This window comes from Mercenaria mercenaria, chromosome 19, assembly GCF_021730395.1.
Source record: "Mercenaria mercenaria strain notata chromosome 19, MADL_Memer_1, whole genome shotgun sequence".
Classification (NCBI taxonomy): domain Eukaryota; kingdom Metazoa; phylum Mollusca; class Bivalvia; order Venerida; family Veneridae; genus Mercenaria; species Mercenaria mercenaria.
Genome location: NC_069379.1, coordinates 23620857 through 23638447, shown reverse-complemented (window position 1 = coordinate 23638447; position 17591 = coordinate 23620857). Strand labels below are relative to the sequence as shown.

The 17591-nt window shown below is 37.8% G+C and overlaps 1 protein-coding gene across 1 annotated transcript in view; it reads left to right on the top strand.

Annotated features, from left to right (window-relative positions):
- Positions 1 to 17591, top strand: part of LOC123542208 (NADPH oxidase 5-like) — a 115941-nt gene that overhangs the window by 66882 nt on the left and 31468 nt on the right. Inside the window, exons 6-7 of the mRNA XM_045327915.2 lie at positions 9190 to 9343; positions 13651 to 13861. Of these exons, the coding sequence (XP_045183850.2) occupies positions 9190 to 9343; positions 13651 to 13861 (365 nt within the window). The remainder of the gene's footprint in view (positions 1 to 9189; positions 9344 to 13650; positions 13862 to 17591) is intronic.

Sequence of the window (17591 nt, the reverse complement as noted above, 5' to 3'; positions counted from 1 at the left end):
AATTTTTTAAAAAATTTTAAAAATTTTCCCCTGCCCTTTGATGTATATCCTTTTTCAAAATGTCTTTTAAAAATTTTCTTAAGCGAACTCGATCACCAATTTTAAATTTTGCTTTTAAAAATCTTTGGTTAATTTTTTTAAAAGACCATATAAAAAAAGTAAACAGTACCCTTTTTTTAAGTTTTTTTCTAGCTTCGGTTGGTGTCATTTTTTTACTAGAATGTTTTTTTTTGTTATATTTATCAACCCTATCCTGCAAATTATCTAAATAAGTATAAGTATTATTTGCTGTAAAATATTTCCACATTATTCTTTTTAAACTTCTATTAAAGCTTTCAATAACTACAGCCTTTCCTTCATTAAATGTATGGTACATGTTAATTTTATTTTTATTCAAAAATGATTCAAACTTTTTATTATAAAATTCTTTTCCTTCATCTACCCGTAAATTTTGTGGAATCCTTGCAATCTTCGGGGACTTTCGTCCCCGAATTCTATCTTCTGAAACTATTTTATTAAATGCTTCTGTAACAGATTCTCCAGTTTCATTCTTTAATGGAATAACCCAAGCATATTTACTGAATATATCAATAACGGTTAACAAGTACTTTACTCCTTTATTGTATTTTGAAAAAGCTTGCATGTCAACTAAATCAGCTGACCAAGTATCATCAATATCATTAATTATCACTCTTCGTTTCCTAAATTTTCTTTTAATTGGTTTGTGTAATTCTTCTGCTAATTCATCGCTCCAGCGGTAGCTTGGTACAGTTATTCCGGGGGTATACTCTACCCCCTTTTCCCGTTTTTTGACTTTTGTCCCAGCCCAAGTTTGTATTTCGTTTTAATTATAGGTTTAGCAACTAAATGTTTTGCAATCTTTTCTCCAAATGTTTTTGATTTAGTCTTATTTAAGTTGGAAAGCATTTTTTTGTCGCATGTACCCTTTTTTACACCGCTGTCATAGCAAAAGTCATGGTCCATACATACTGCATCCAGTTCGTTGACGGGAGGTCCGTTATCTAAAGGATTTCCTGGTCCACAATAATTATATCCTGGGAGTGTTACACCTTTCTTAGGTAATAAAGGTAACATTGCTTTATGCATATCTAAATTAACTGCTGTGATAGTACTTTTAACAAACTTTGATTTCATTTTTCCACAAGACGAACAGGTGGCCATTATCATTCTTTTCCCGTTTTTTGCTGTAACATAGTGAGGATTTATATTATCAGTAAATTTTCTTTCTTTCAAACAATATATTTTATTCTGTAAACTCATTATATTATATGTGTTTAAAACTTTTTAGTCTGTTTGAAACCTGTGGGTTTTAAATTGTCCGACATTAGTTGGTTCGGACAGGGGATTGAACGTTAAATTAGGTTAAATAGGGCTCAAAATCGGTATTTCTAATACTACTGACAGAAGTACGTAATGAACAGTGACAGGCACATAAGCATTGTGATGTTGACAGACGTACGCACTGAACAGTGACAGGCACACGAGCATTTTGATGTTGACAGACGTACGCAATGGAGGGTGACAGGCACATGAGCAGTGTAATGTTGACAGACGTACGCAATGAATAGTGACAGGCACATAAGCATTGCTATGTTGACAGACGTACGCAATGAACAGTGACAGGCACATAAGCATTGCCATGTTGACAGAAGTACGCAATGAACAGTGACAGGCACATGTGCATTGCTATGTTGACAGAAGTACGCAATGAACAGTGACAGGCACATGAGCATTGCTATGTTGACAGACGTACGCACTGAACAGTGACAGGCACATGAGCATTGCTATGTTGACAGACGTACGCAATGAACAGTGGCAGGCACATGAGCATTGTGATGTTGACAGAAGTACGCAATGAACAGTGACAGGCACATGAGCAGTGTAATGTTGACAGAAGTACGCAATGAACAGTGACAGGCACATGAGCACTGTTACGTTGACAGAAGTACGTAATGAACAGTGACAGGCACATAAGGATTGTGATGTTGACAGACGTACGCAATGAACAGTGACAGGCACATAAGCATTGTGATGTTGACAGTAGTACGCAATAAAGAGTGACAGGCACATAAGCATTGCTATGTTGACAGAAGTACGCAATGAACAGTGACAGGCGCATAAGCATTGCTATGTTGACAGAAGTACGCAATGAACAGTGACAGGCACATCAGCATTGCTATGTTGAGCATGCTATGAGCATTGCTATGTTGACAGAAGTACGCAATGAACAGTGAAAGGCACATGAGCATTGTGATGTTGACAGACGTACGCAATGAACAGTGACAGGCACATGAGCGGTTTAATGTTGACAGAAGTACGCAATGAACAATGACAGGCACATGAGCAGTGTAATGTTGACAGAAGTACGCAATGAACAGTGACAGGCACATGAGCACTGTTACGTTGACAGAAGTACGTAATGAACACTGTTACGTTACAGAAGTACGCAATGAACAGTGACAGGCACATAAGCACTGTTATATTGACAGAAGTACGCAATGAACAGTGACAGGCACATTGTAATGTTGACAGAAGTACGCAATGAACAGTGACAGGCACATAAGCATTGTAATGTTGTAAGTGTGCAATGAACTGTGACAGGCACATAAGCATTGTAATATTGACAGAAGTACGTAGTGAACATTGACGGTCACATAAGCATTGTAATTTTGTAAATAAAATGTACGCAATGAGCTAAGACAGGCACATGAGCATTGTAATGTTGACAGAATTATGTAGTGAACAGCGACAGGCACATGAGTATTGTAATATTGATAGAAGTACGCAATGAACAATGACGGGCACATAAGCATTGTGATGTTGACAGACGTACGCACTGAACAGTGACAGGCACATAAGCATTGTTATGTGGACAGAAGTACGCACTGAACAGTGACAGGCACATAAGCATTGTGATGTTGACAGACGTACGCACTGAACAGTGACAGGCACATAAGCATTGTGATGTTGACAGACGTACGCAATGAACAGTGACAGGCACATCAGCATTGCTATGTTGACAGAAGTACGTAATGAACAGTGACAGGCACTTAAGCATTGCTATGTTGACAAAAGTACGCAATGAACAGTGACAGGCACATACGCATTGTAATGTTGACAGACGTACGCAATGAACAGTGACAGGCAAATAAGCATTGTTATGTTGACAGAAGTACGCAATGAACAGTGACAGGCACATAAGCATTGTAATGTTGACAGAAGTAGGTAATGAACAGTGACAGGCACATAAGCATTGTTATGTTGACAGACGTACGCAATGAACAGTGACAGGCACATAAGCATTGTTATGTTGACAGAAGTACGCAGTGAACAGTGACAGGCACATACGCATTGTTTTGTTGATAGAACAGTGTACAGTGACAGGCACAGGAGCATTCTAATTTTGACAGACGTACGCACTGATCTGTGACAGACAGAGAGATAATGTAATATTGACAGACGTACGCGCTGAATACTGACAAGCAAATAGGAGCTTTGAAATCTTTACAAAAAATAAACTCACTGAATCATGGCAGACACAGCTGCACTGTAATCTTGACAATATACGCACTGAACAGTCACAGGCACAGGATTATTGAAATCTTTGCATTACGCACCATCTTGTTATACATGCATCATTTTGTTATAACGTTAAACCCGAACACACACACACACACACACACACACACACACACACACACACACACACACACATTTTGTTATAGCAACATAACGCACTATTTTGTTATACATAAATTACGCACCGTCTTGTTATCCCAGCATTACTCACGATCTTGTTATACATGAATTACGCTCCATTTTGCCAAAACGTGCGTTACACAACATCTAGTTATACGTGCAAGCCCACACGCTTAGTTCAGTAGGTAGAGCGTTGGTCTACAGATCGTGGGGTCGCGAGTTCGATTCCCGGGCGAAGCGTATGTTCTCCGTGACTATTTGATAAAAGACATCGTGTCTGAAATCAATTGTCCTCCACCTCTGATAATTCATGTGGAGAAGTTGGCAGTTGCTTGCGGAGAACAGGTTTGTACTGGTACAGGCCCGGTTAGGTTAACTGCCCGCCGTTACATGACTGAAATACTGTTGAAAAACGGCGTTAAACCAAAAAAAAAAAAAAAAAAAAAAATGGTTATACGTGCATTACGCACTATCTTGTTATACATGCATTATGCATCATCTCGTTATACCAGCATTACTCACCATCTTGTTATACATTCATTACCAACCATCTTGTTATACGTGAATTACGCACCATTTCGTCAATACGTGCATTACGTACCATTTTGTTATCCCCCGACGAAAGTCGGAGGGATATAGTTTTGGCGCTGTCCGTCCGTCCGTCCGTCCGTCCGTCTTTCCGTGCCCGCGAAATGATGGTTAAGTGACTTCATAACGGTACTTTCTCTTTGATGTCATTCATTCCGTTCTGTTTATGTGACTTTTTTCTTTTCATGTGACTGATAGAACAATAGAGAGATCAATGGGGGTGTCACATAAATACCGTTTCGTTAGAACGTCCGTCTTTCCGTCCGTCCATCCGTCCGTCCGTCCGTCCGGAGCCATATCTAGGAAATGGTTGGGAATATTTATTTAAAACATCATATACATGTTCACCACTATGAGTTCTTGCGGCCCGTCAAGTTTCAGTCAGATTGCTAAAGTAACACCAGAGTTATGGCCCTTAGAAGTTTCTAGTGTTAACTATATAGGGTACTATAAATATGGCAATTTATGCATCATAACTTTTGAAATATTTGACCTAGAACTATGAAACTTAAACAGAATTTAGATCACCATAATGTCATTGTGTACACACAATTTCGTTCGGATTTATTTGTAAATTAAGAGATATTGCCCTTTAATTGTATAAAAATCCACATATTTATATATAACAAACTTACCTTTTGGTAGAATTTCATTAAATTTCTTTCATTCTTTTCCATGAACATTTATTGTAAATATGTGAAGTTGTGTACCCACACTGGTCACCCCCTTACCTTGATCACACCCCTCCCCCTCTCGATTCCCTCCCCCCTCCCCCACACAAAAAAGTAAAAAAAATCATTCTTTATTTTAGATTTTTTTCAAACAAACTTCATATACATGTTCATCACTATGAGGTTATGTGGCCCATCAAGTTTCAGACAGATTGCCCAAGTAACACCAGAGTTATGGCCCTTAGAAGTTTCTAGTGTTATCTACATAGGGTACTGTAGATATGGCAATTTATGCATCATAACTTTTGATATATTTGACCTTTAACTATGAAACTTTAACAGAATTTAGAGCACTATAATGTGGTTGTGCACACACAATTTCATATGGATTTCTTTTGTAACTTCAGAGTTATTGCCCTTTAATTGTCTAAAAATCCACATATTTGTACATAACAAACTTACCATTTGGCAGAATTTCATTAAATTTCTTTCATTCTTTTCTGTGAACTTTTATTATAAACATGTGAAGTTGCGCAGCCACACCTGGTCCCCCACTTGCCTTGGTCACACCCCCTCCCAAACTCATTTCTTATTTTAGACTTTTTTCAAACCTTCCATGATTATTTATCAACATACAAGTTGTACTATTCCCCCACCTCACTCCTCCACCCAGTCATGCCCACCACTGATCATGCATCCTCTGCCCCCCCCCCCCCCCACCCCATTAAACTTCACCCTTTTTACCTTTTTTTCATTTTTAACTTTTCATCAATATTTATAATCAGCATGTGAAATTATGCTCCTCTCCCGTTCCCCCGCACCCCCACCCCCTAAAAAATAAATATATATACATAATATATTTCCATTCCTTTTTTTTATAAATGTTCAAACCGTCAACATCTTAAGTTGTGACTGCACAAACCTTGCCCTCAGTCATGTTCAAGATATCTTACCTGTGTTCTCTGAAGGACATCTGTTCTTTTAAGTACTTGTTAAACAGCAACACCTGGTGCCAAACCACTCAAAGACAATATTTCGTTTCAGTTAAACTTCAAGCTCATATAATTCTGTAGTCAGGATCAAAGTATCATACATTTATTATGTACTCTTTATTTAAACATTTGTTTTCTGTTAAATTGATTTTGACTAATGAAATTATTTGCTTCTTATTAACATCCTTAACTTTTTGCCGGATATATTTTTTGCCATTCCTCACCACAAACCCTTTCTGCGGGGGATACCAATTCATCGAATTTGCTTGTTATACATGCATTACGCATCATCTTGTTATACGTGCACACCATCTAGTAATACTAGCATTACTCACCATCTTGTTATACGTGCATTACCCACCATCTTGTTATATGTGAATTACGCATCATTTTATCAATACTTGCATGACGCACCATTTTGTTAAACGTGCATTACTCACCATCTTATACGTGCATTATGCATCATTTTGTCAATATGTGAATTACGCACCATTAGCACCATTTTGTTAATCCCCCGCCGTGGCGGAGGTATTATAGGAATGGTCTGCATCCGTCTGCCCTTCCGTCCGTCCGTCCTTCCGTCCGTAACAAAATCGTGTCCGGTCCATATCTCCTAAACCCCTTGAAGGATATTCATGAAACTTGGGTCAAATGATCACCTCATCAAGACGATATGCAGAACCCATGAGTCAGCCTTGTCGGTTCAAGGTCAAGGTCACAACTCAAGGTCAAAGGTTTGAGCCTGCCATTTTGTGTCCGCTCTATATCTCATAAACCCCTTGAAGGAATTTTATAAAACTTGGGTCAAATGATCACCTCATCAAGACGATGTGCAGAACCCATGAGTCAGCCATGCCGGCTCAAGGTCAAGGTCACAACTTAGGGTCAAAGGTTTTGAGCCTTCCATTTTGTGTCCGCTCTATATCTTCTAAACTCCTTGAAGGATTTTCATGAAACTTGGGTCAAATGATCACCTCATTAAGACGATGTGCAGAACTTATGGGTCAGCCTTGTCGGCTCAAGGTCAAGGTCACAACTCAAGGTCAAACGTTTAAGCCTTCCATTTTGTGTCCGCTCTATATCTCCTAAACACCTTGAAGGAATTTTATCAAACTTGGGTCAAATGATCACCTCATCTAGACGATGTGCAGAACCAATGAGTCAGTCATGCCGGCTCAAGGTCAAGGTCACAACTTAGGGTCAAAGGTTTGAACCTTCCATTTCGTGTCCGCTCTATATCTCCTAAACCCCTTGAAGGAATTTTATAAAACTAGGGTAAAATGATTACCTCATCAAAACGATGTGCAGAAATTATGAGTTAACCATGCCAGCTCAAGGTCAATATCACAGGTTTAAGCCTTCCATTTTGTGTCCACTCTGTATCTCCTAAACCCCTTGAAGGATTTTCATCAAACTTGGGTCAAATGATCACCTCATCAAGAACTCACGAGTCAGCCATGTCAACTCAAGGTCAAGGTCACAACCGAAGGTCAAAGGTTTCAGCTCTGTATCTCCTAAACCCCTTGAAGGATTTTCATGAAACTTGGGTCAAATGATCACCTAATCAAGACGTTGTGCAGAATTCATGAGTCAGCCATTTCAGTTCAAGGTCAAGGTCACAGCTAAAATCAAAGGTTTAGCCTTTCACTATCCATAGCAGTGGCGGGGGATTTAGCTGTCTTTCAGACTGCCTTGTTATATTTGAATTACTCACCATTTTGTTATACGTACATTACGCATCATTTTGTTATACCAACATTACGCATTATCTTCTTATACATGCATAAAGCACAATCTTGTTATCCCGGCTTTACTCACCATCTTGTTATACGTGCATTACGCACCATTTTGTTGTAAGCGCGTTACGCATAATATTGTGATATGTGCATAATGCACCATTTTGCTATACGTGCATTACGCACCATCTTGTTATACGCGCATTATGCATCATTTTATCATACCAACATTACACACTATCTTGTTATACATGCATTACGCACCATTTAGTTATACCAGCATTACTCACCATCTTGTTAAACGTGCATTACCCACCATCTTGTTTATACGTGAATTACACACCATTTAGTTAATACGTGCATGACGCACCAGCTTGTTATATACAAGCATCACACACCATCTTGTTATACCAGCATTACTCATCATCTTGTTATAAGTGCATGACACACCATTTTGTTATACGTGCATTGCACACCATCTTGTTATACATGCATTACGCACCATCTAGTTATACCAGCATTACTCACCAGCTTGTTATATGTGAATTACTCACCATTTAGTCAATACGTGCATTACGCATCATTTTGTTATACCAACATTAGGCACTTACTTGTTATACAAGCATCACGCACCATCTTGTTATTCCAGCATTACTCATCATCTTGTTATACATGAATTATGCACAATTTTGTTATATGTGCATTAAGCACAATTTTGTTATTCGTGCATTAGGCATCATTTTGTTATACCAACATTACGCACTATCATGTTATACATGCATTACGAACCATCTAGTTATACCAGCATTACCCACCATCTTGTTATACGTGCATTACCCACCATCTTGTTATATGTGAATTACACACCATTTAGTCAATGCGTGCATTACGCACCATTTTGTTACATGTGCATTATGCACCATCTTGTTACACCCACCATCTTGTTATATGTGAATTAGACACCATTTAGTCAATACGTGCATTACGCACCAATTTGTTATATGCACATTACACGCCATCTTGTTATACGTGCAATATGCATCATTTTGTTACGCTAACATTAGGCACTTACTTGTTATAGAAGCATCATGCACCATCTTGTTATATCAGCATTACTCACCATCTTGTTATGCATGAATTCCGCTCAATTTTGTTATGTGTGCATCATGCATCATTTTGTTATACATGCATTACGTATCATTTTGTTATACCAACATTACGCACAATCTTGTTATAACTACACTATGCAACATCTTGTTGTACATGCATTACGCACCATTTTGTTAAACCTGCATTATGCATCATTTTATTATACGTGCATAATGCACCATTTTGTTATACGTGCATTTTGTACCATTTTGTTAAACGTGCATTATGCATCATTTTGTTATACGTGCATTACGCACCATTTTAGTAAGTTTGCCCAGATTATTGAGTCACTTAGAATTTCAAACTTCATATAGATCAAACTTTTATTTCCAGTCAACCTTCTATGCTGAAAGAATTTTCAAGATTTTTAACCAGGATGACAGTGGAAGAATGGAACTTGGTGAACTGTTAGATGGAATACACATGCTAGCGAAAGGAAGGCCTGAAGAAAAATTGAAGTTTCTCTTTGACGTGTTTGATGAGGATGGTAACTCATTTTGTTTTGCTTCATTTACACTGCCTTCATCTCTTGATAAACATACAAATGCTTGTCCTCCTGGAGTAGATATATTAGCCCGGAAAATTCAGAAGACTTTCACATTTTAATGTATAGTCATAACTTTAAGTTATTAATCATCATGACTGGTCAGTTTAAAATTTTCATCTGACATGTAACTCACCAAATAGGATGCGACTGCCTGTCTTGAAATTCATTCCTTTTAACTTAATTTCCTTTAACTCAAATCCCTTTAACTCCATTTCAGTTAACTTCAGCCCTTTTAACATTTTTCCCCTTAAATCTATTCCCTTTAACTCAAATCCTATATACTTCATTTTTACTTCATTCCCTATGACTAAATCGCTTTAACTTCATTCCCTATTACTAAATCCCTTTAAACTCCATTCTTGTCAACTCCATTCCCTTTAACTTCATCCCCTTTAACTCCGGTCCATTTTACTTCATTCCCGTTATATGAAGGTGCTTAATTGTTGCAAGCTTTGTAAATAAGAATGGAAGTTACATCTTTCATTAAATGGTTTTCATCCAAGTTCTTTTAGCATATCTTTTGTTCTTGTTCAAAACGTTTTATTCAAAATTATTTTTGCAGCTCTAACTCGAATTTTCGTAACTTTCCTTGACACTGTACAGTACAACAATAATCAAATATTGACATTATATAATTATGCGTTATAGAATATTTTTTTCATTTCATCTGTCAAATAGCACGATATACGTCTCAACAATGCTATCTTGTAATTAAGTTTAGTGCAAACTGTTTCAATTTGAACATTCCACGACGATGTGTTGTCTATATAAACACCTAATATTTTTGCACCTTGACATTTTCTATTACTTGCTTGGAAGTATTTAAAAATAGTTCTTTACAATTGTTACTTTTTTGTTTAGTACACAAAACCATGCATTTTGTTTTGTTTGGATGAAATGACATATTGTTTAAATTGCACCATTGTTGCACAACATCTAAATTCTGCAGGGTTTAGTATGTACTTTATCTAAATCATAATCTGATTCATACATAGTAGAGTCATCAGCATAGAGGACTATATTACCACTCTTCGAAGTTTAAGCGATATCATTGATACATAATGAAAATAAAAGTAGGTCTCGAAATACAGGTATGATAGTGATATCGCAAGTCAGTATTGTAATACCAGTATGTGTAAGTAAAACGGTATTAATTATATAAATGAAAAACATTAAATCAGAAAAAAACATAGTCAAGAAAAAATAAAACAGAGCTTGCTATACTGTCACTCACATTGTCAGCTTTGAGAACTTCTGCGAAATTATAAAGTTAGAATATAGAATAATTTACACTTCGCGCGATCCTTAGCAACGGTAGTAAAAGTTCGCGCATGCGCACTCTACGTAAACTGCACTACATGTATATAAACTACGTTAAAGGCATATCATAATTCCATCTATTCGATCAATGTGAGTCTGTATTGTTATATGATAAATTACCACTGCAGGACAAAGGGAATGCTATGTAAATCTTTGCACATCCACAAGTTCATTGCTCAATGAGATGCTTTAATTAATGCGCATTAAAAGCGAATGAACAGGCGATTCATTTTTTGATTTGGATTCCTCGATGTAATCTACGTAATTTCTTTTTTAAATCCAGAAAAACTCGAAATCAAACATTTTTGAAGACAGGGAATGAAAAAGATCGATCGTGCTAGGTCCGGTTGGCACATCTCATTCATGTGTAGGGGTGCAAAAATGAAGTCGTTTCGATGTCTGGAAGTGGTTTTTTTTGTAACGTGCATCGAGCGTTATGCACGATAATTGCCGTAATATATATTGACAGATAACAGGTCATTGTCAGGCTTCGTTGCCTATATGAATTGTGATTTGTAAATGACTGATATGCAATAACAAGTGACTTTAATTATCTAATATTGAAATCAATTACAATCTCTGCCTGTCTTATTCAAGTGCTGCATTGCATTGTATTTGATTCAATGGTTCTGTCAACTCTTGTTGGACTACGGCCTATTTCTTATCTCGTTTTCTGTAATAATTATCCGTGACAGGTATCTTAGACGATATACACTCCAAAGCCTCCAGTCTCTACATACAGACTCCGTGCTATTCTAGTCTCTGTACATGTCCCGATGCCATTGAGTCTCGATGCATTTAGGTCTCTATGCCCGTATATTCAATGCTTATCAACACTTCCAAATAGTCTGTAGCCCGGTTTACTGTCAAATGCTTAACCATGCACCATCTCAAGGTAGCGTTGCTTCCAAGAGAACCTGAATGTAGGATATAATAGTAGGTTTAACAGCTTCAGACAAACACTTAGTTGACCCACTGATGTCTTATGGCAGATTCATTTCTATAACAGGGGTGCAACTTTGGATAACAAGCGATCAAAGCGCCTTCTTCCGCCCAATTCAGATTGGCTAATGATTCACATTTACTTGCATTACATATTACAGCCATATTATTATTATTGACCATATTACAGCCGGCCCGCTTAGCTCAATAGGGAGAGCGTAGATCTACGGATCTCGGGGTCGTGATTTCGAGACCTGGGCAAGAGCGTATGTTCTCCGTGACGATTTGATTAAAGACATGGTGTCTGAAATCATTCGTCCTCCACCTCTGATTCATGTGGGAAAGTTGGCAGTTACTTGTGGAGAACAGGGTTGTACTGGTACAGAATCCGGGAACACTGGTTAGCTGCCCGCCGTTACATAACTGAAATAGTGTTGAAAAAACGGCGTTAAAACAAAAACAAACAAACTGATTATATTACGTTATAGAGCAAAGACACACTGGGTCAGGATCCCTCCCCTGCCCCTGCCAATTGTTAGCCAATGTTTTAGTATTATAACACATACCGAACATAAGTGACGATAATAAAACGGGATTTGTTACGAGTGCAACATGTTTTGAAAATGCATTTTATTTTCAAAAGTAAAGATTTAACACGAGGAAACTGGTTGATCTAGCTTTTAAATTAGCAACTACCTATGAATCCCCGGTATCAATTGAGAGGTCTGTAACCATTCTGTCAAATGACACTGGTCCTAACAACTCACATTTGGGTTCCGACTATCACAAATCGATCAATTTTAGTTGTATGGAACACTTCCCTGCGAGCTTTATACTGCGAATATCGTAGTTAGGTACCAAAATTGGGACTGTTGGCGCCCACAGGAAGTGATGATCCGGTTTAATTTAGCCGAAAGCACATTAATTTTGGTATCCAGTTTATGGCATGCACGATACAGAGTGGGGGTCCAGCGCAAGCAAGTGTTCCCACGGTCAGTTTCACAGTTGCCGATCTTTACTTCTAAACGGCATTGGTGGTAAAAATGCATTATTTTTGAAATATGCTGAAATTGCAAAAAAAAAGTGTCCTGACCCCAAAGTGTCTGTGTCGTAGAGCACCTATTTAAACAACTGAATATACCTTAACGTATCAAATATTATACAAATACCTTATACCTTAAACAAATCAAGCTTAAAATGTCCAGGCTTACGACATTTCTAAATGATTGCAAAGTAACAAAAGAAAATAAATAAGCTTACTAACCTTTCGAATCCAGAAGATTGTGTCTATATATTAAATTAAAGGGAGGTAACTTTCACTCATTAAAAAAAATACTGAATTCCACGCGTTTCTTTCACTTTATCAAAAGTAACACTTAAGTTTTCAGCATTCAGATAAATATCAGTACGGATCCGTCTTCATCTGTAAGATCATTATGGGCTGCTTGTCCTACAAAATCATTATGAATGAAAGCTACATGATTGATATAAACTTTCGTTTTCAAATGTTTGTTTCCTTTAGAAGAAGATATGATTATAATATGGTAACAAAGGATTAACTCATACGATGCAGAACTATTCAAAATGAACATGCTTTACGTGTCAGCAGTACTTTAATCGTAGCGACTTTGGCTTTGTAGTTGTAAATGTCTGGCGGTTTACTAAAGCTACTTGCTCAGAGTTGGAAAGAAACATTCAGAATTTCGAAATTGTAAAAATAATTAAAGATGAAGTTGATTTATCATTTCCAATGTGTGTAAGGAGCAATTCTCTATTCCATCATCCCTGCATTTATATTTGGAAACTGACAATATTTATTATGAAAGACCAACGTGTACACTGTGATATTTACCGTAAAAAAACAAAGTGTGAATTGTGAAGTTCTCATTTGAAGGACGGCGGAAATATCCTTATTGTTTAAGCACAGTGTTTGTTACTTAATATTATGCTCATTTATGTGCTGAATTATGTATAATGTATTACAGGAAATGGACACATTGACAGACGTGAGTTACAGGAAGTTTTACAGGCGTGTATTGAAGAAAGTTCAATGACACTTTCTGATGAGAACCTTGAAGATTTAACAGAAGCCATGTTTGTTGCTATCGACAAAGATAACGACGGAACAATTACTTTTGATGAATTAAAAGAAGAACTGCAAAAGCAACCAGAAGTTCTACATAATCTCACAATTAGGTAGCAACTTTTTTGAAAATATCTGTAGCAGAGTTCCTTAAAATGATTTCCTGTACAAAAATAGTGTTATCAAATGTATTGTAAACTATCCACTTATTTCGTCTGGGGCCCATGTAACTTGTGTGTAACTTGTATGTGTGTATTTGGGTTTAGCGCCTTCAGACATATAAACGACGGTGTCTACTTGTAGCAGTGAGCGCAGTGTCCAACTTTATAGTGCTGCCTCACCGGAATATCAGGCCGTAGACACGTGACATGATACCCCACCCAGTCACATTATACTGACACAGGACTGACCAGTCCTAGTGCTATCCTCTTAATGCTGAGTGCCAAGCGAGGAATTTCTGTCCAAGCTTTTAATGCTGAATAGCAGTGTATTATCCCTATAATAGCAGTGTTTTATCCCTACAATAGTAGTGTATTATCCCTATAATAGCAGTGTATTATCCCTACAATAGCAGTGTATTATCCCTATAATAGCAGTGTATTATCCCTACAATAGCAGTGTATTATCAAAAATAAATTAATATCCATTCTGTAGTTTGTTAATTTTATACTGTATAGGTGGTCCGGTGGTCTAATGGTGCACGTTTGACTGCCAATCCAGAGGTGCGGGGTTCGAATCCCTGTGTAGGCACTGGAGATGCTCTTGACTGTCTCGCACCTAACTAAGAGGCCAGTACTGGTTCTTTCCAAGAAAGACTGTTTCGCGTGTTATGTCGGTGCTATACACCGGACACGTTATAGAACCAGGCTGTCTATTCGCAAAGATCTAGGCTAAGTTAGCTGTACAGGAATGTATCTTAAAGGATGTCTATCTCTCTGTTCTTGGGGCTATGTCTTACTCAGTCCCTCTGGTCAAATCGCTCTGTGAGGATGAATCAGTCGCTCTTTGTGGCTGTGCCTTTGTACTATGTAAGTTTATCATGAAAATGGCGTTATAAAAATCTAGTATCAATAAAAAATAATATTTGGAACATATTAAATTTGTTAACCTTTTGCAGGGCGGCTCACTTTCTGGGACCTGTAGAATATCTAGGAACAAACTTTCAATTATTCTTTGGGTCACTGCTGAGACCTATACTAGGAACAAACTTTCTCTTATTTAGCGGCGCACTTGCTGTGACCTGTTAAGTGAAGAAGAAGAATTTTCTTACAGTGCGGCTCGCTTGTTCGGACCTGTAGAGTAACTAGGAAAACTTGCTTTTGTTCTGTGGCTCACTTATTGAAACCTTAAGAGTAACCAGGAACAAACTTGCTTTTGTTCCGTGGCTCACTTACTGAGACATTTAGAGTAACTTAGAACAAACTTGCTTTTGTTCCGTGGCTCACTGATACCTGTAGAGAAACTAGGAACAGACTTGCTTTTGTTACGTGGTTCACTTATTGAGACCTTTAGAGTAATTAGGAACAAACTTTCTGTTGTTCCATAGCTCACTTACTGAGACCTTTAGAGTAACTAGGAGCAAACTTTCTATTGTTCCGTAGCTCACTTACTGAGACCTGTAGAGTAACTAAGAACAAACATGCTTTTGTTCCATGGCTCAGTGAGACCTGTAGAGTAACTTGCTTTTGTACCGTGGTTCATTTACTGAGACCTGTAGAGTAACTAGGAACAAACTTGCTTTTGTTCTGAGGTTCAGAGTAACTAGGAGCAAACTTGCTTTTTGTTCCGTAGCTCACTTACTGAGACCTGTAGAGTAACTATATATAGGAACAAACTTGCTTTTGTTTCGTGGATTACTTGCTTAGACCTGTAGAGTACTGGGAACAAACTTTTATATTGTTCCACGGCTCACTTGCTGAGACCTATAGAGGAACTAGGAACAAACTTTCTATTGTACTGTGGCTCACTTGCTAAGACATGTAGAAGAAGTAGGAAAATACTTTCTGTTGTTCCATGACTCACTTGCCGAGACCTGTAGAACTAGGAACAAACTTTCTATTTTTCTGTGGCTAACTTGCACTTGCTGAGACCTGTAGAAGAACTAGGAACAAACTTTCTATTTACTGTGACTCACTTGCTGAGACCTGTAGAAGAACTAAGAACAAACTTTCTATTAGTCTGTTGCTCACTTGCTGAGACCTGGGAACAAACTTTCTGTTGCAGAGCGGCTCACTTGCTGAGACCTGTAAAAGAACTAGGAACAAACTTTCTATTGTTCTGTGGCTAACTTGCTGAGGCCTGTAGAAGAACTAGGAACAAACTTTCTATTGTTCTGTTGCTAACTTGCTGAGACCTATAGAAATACTAGGAACAAACTTTCCCATATTCTGCGGCGCACTTGCTGAGACCTAGATCTTTACTTCTAAACATAGAGTGACTAAGAAGAATATTTTCTGGAAGTGCGGCTTACTTGTTCGGACCTGTAGAGTAACTAGAAACAAGCTTGCTTTTATTCCATGGCTAGTAAGTAGGAACAAACTTTCACTTTTTCCGTGGCTCAGTTACTGAGACCTGTACAATAACAAGGAACAAACTTGCTTTTGTTCTGTGGCTCACTTATTTAGATCTTTAGAGTAACTAGGAACAAACTTGCTTTTGTGCGTTTCACTTATGAGACCTGTACAATAACTAGGAAACAACTTGCTTTTGTTCCGTGGCTCACTTAACGAGAACTGCATGGTAACTAGGAACAACTTTCTATTGTTCCGTAGCTCGCTTACTGAGACCTGTAGAGTAACTAGGAACAAACTTGCTTTTGTTCCGTGGCTCACTGAGACCTGTAGGGTAACTAGGAACAAACTTGCTCTTTGTTCCGTAGCTCACTGAAACCTTCAAAATAACTAGAAATAAACTTGCTTTTGTTCCATGGCTCACTTACAGAGACATGTTAAGTAACTAGGAACAAGCTTTCTTTTGTTCCGTAGTTCACTTACTGAGACCTGTAAAGTATATGTGACTAGAAACAAGCTTTTGTTCCGTGGTCTATTTGCTCAGACCTGTAGAGTAACTAGGAAAAAACTTCTCTATTGTTCCATAGCTCACTTGCTGAGACCTAAAGAAGAACTAGGAAAAACTTTCTATTGCTCTGTGGTTCACTTGCTGAGACATGTAGAAGAACTACGAACATACTTTCTATTGTTCCATGGCTCACTTGCCGAGACCTGTAGAGGAACTAGACTTCCTATTGTTTCTATTGTTCTGTGGCTAACTTGCTGAGACCTGTTGAAGAACTAGGAAAAAACTTTCTGTTGTTCTGTGGCTAACTTGCTGAGACCTGTTGAAGAACTAAGAACACACTTTCTATTGCTTTGTGGCTAACTTGCGGAGACCTATAGAAGAACTAGGAACAAACTTTCTATTACCGTGACTCACTCTCTGAGACCTGTAGAAGAACTAGAAACAAACTGTCTATTAGTCTATTGCTCAGTTGATGAGACTAGGAACAAACTTTCTATTGTTCTGTGACTCAGTTGTTGAGACCTGTAGAAGAACTATAAACAAACTTTCTATTGTTCCGTGGCTCACTTAATAGGACCTATAGAATAACTAGGAACAAACTTTATGTTGTTCTGCGGCTCAGTTGCTGAGACCTGTAGAAGGAACTTTTCTATTGTTCCGTTGCTCACATACTGTGACCTGAAGACAAACTAGGAACAAACTTTCTATTGTTCCGCAACTCACTTATTGAGACATACAGAAGAAATAGGAACAAACTTTCTATTGTTCCGTGGCTCACTTACTTGGACCTATAGAAGATCTATAAACAAACTTTCTATTGTTCCG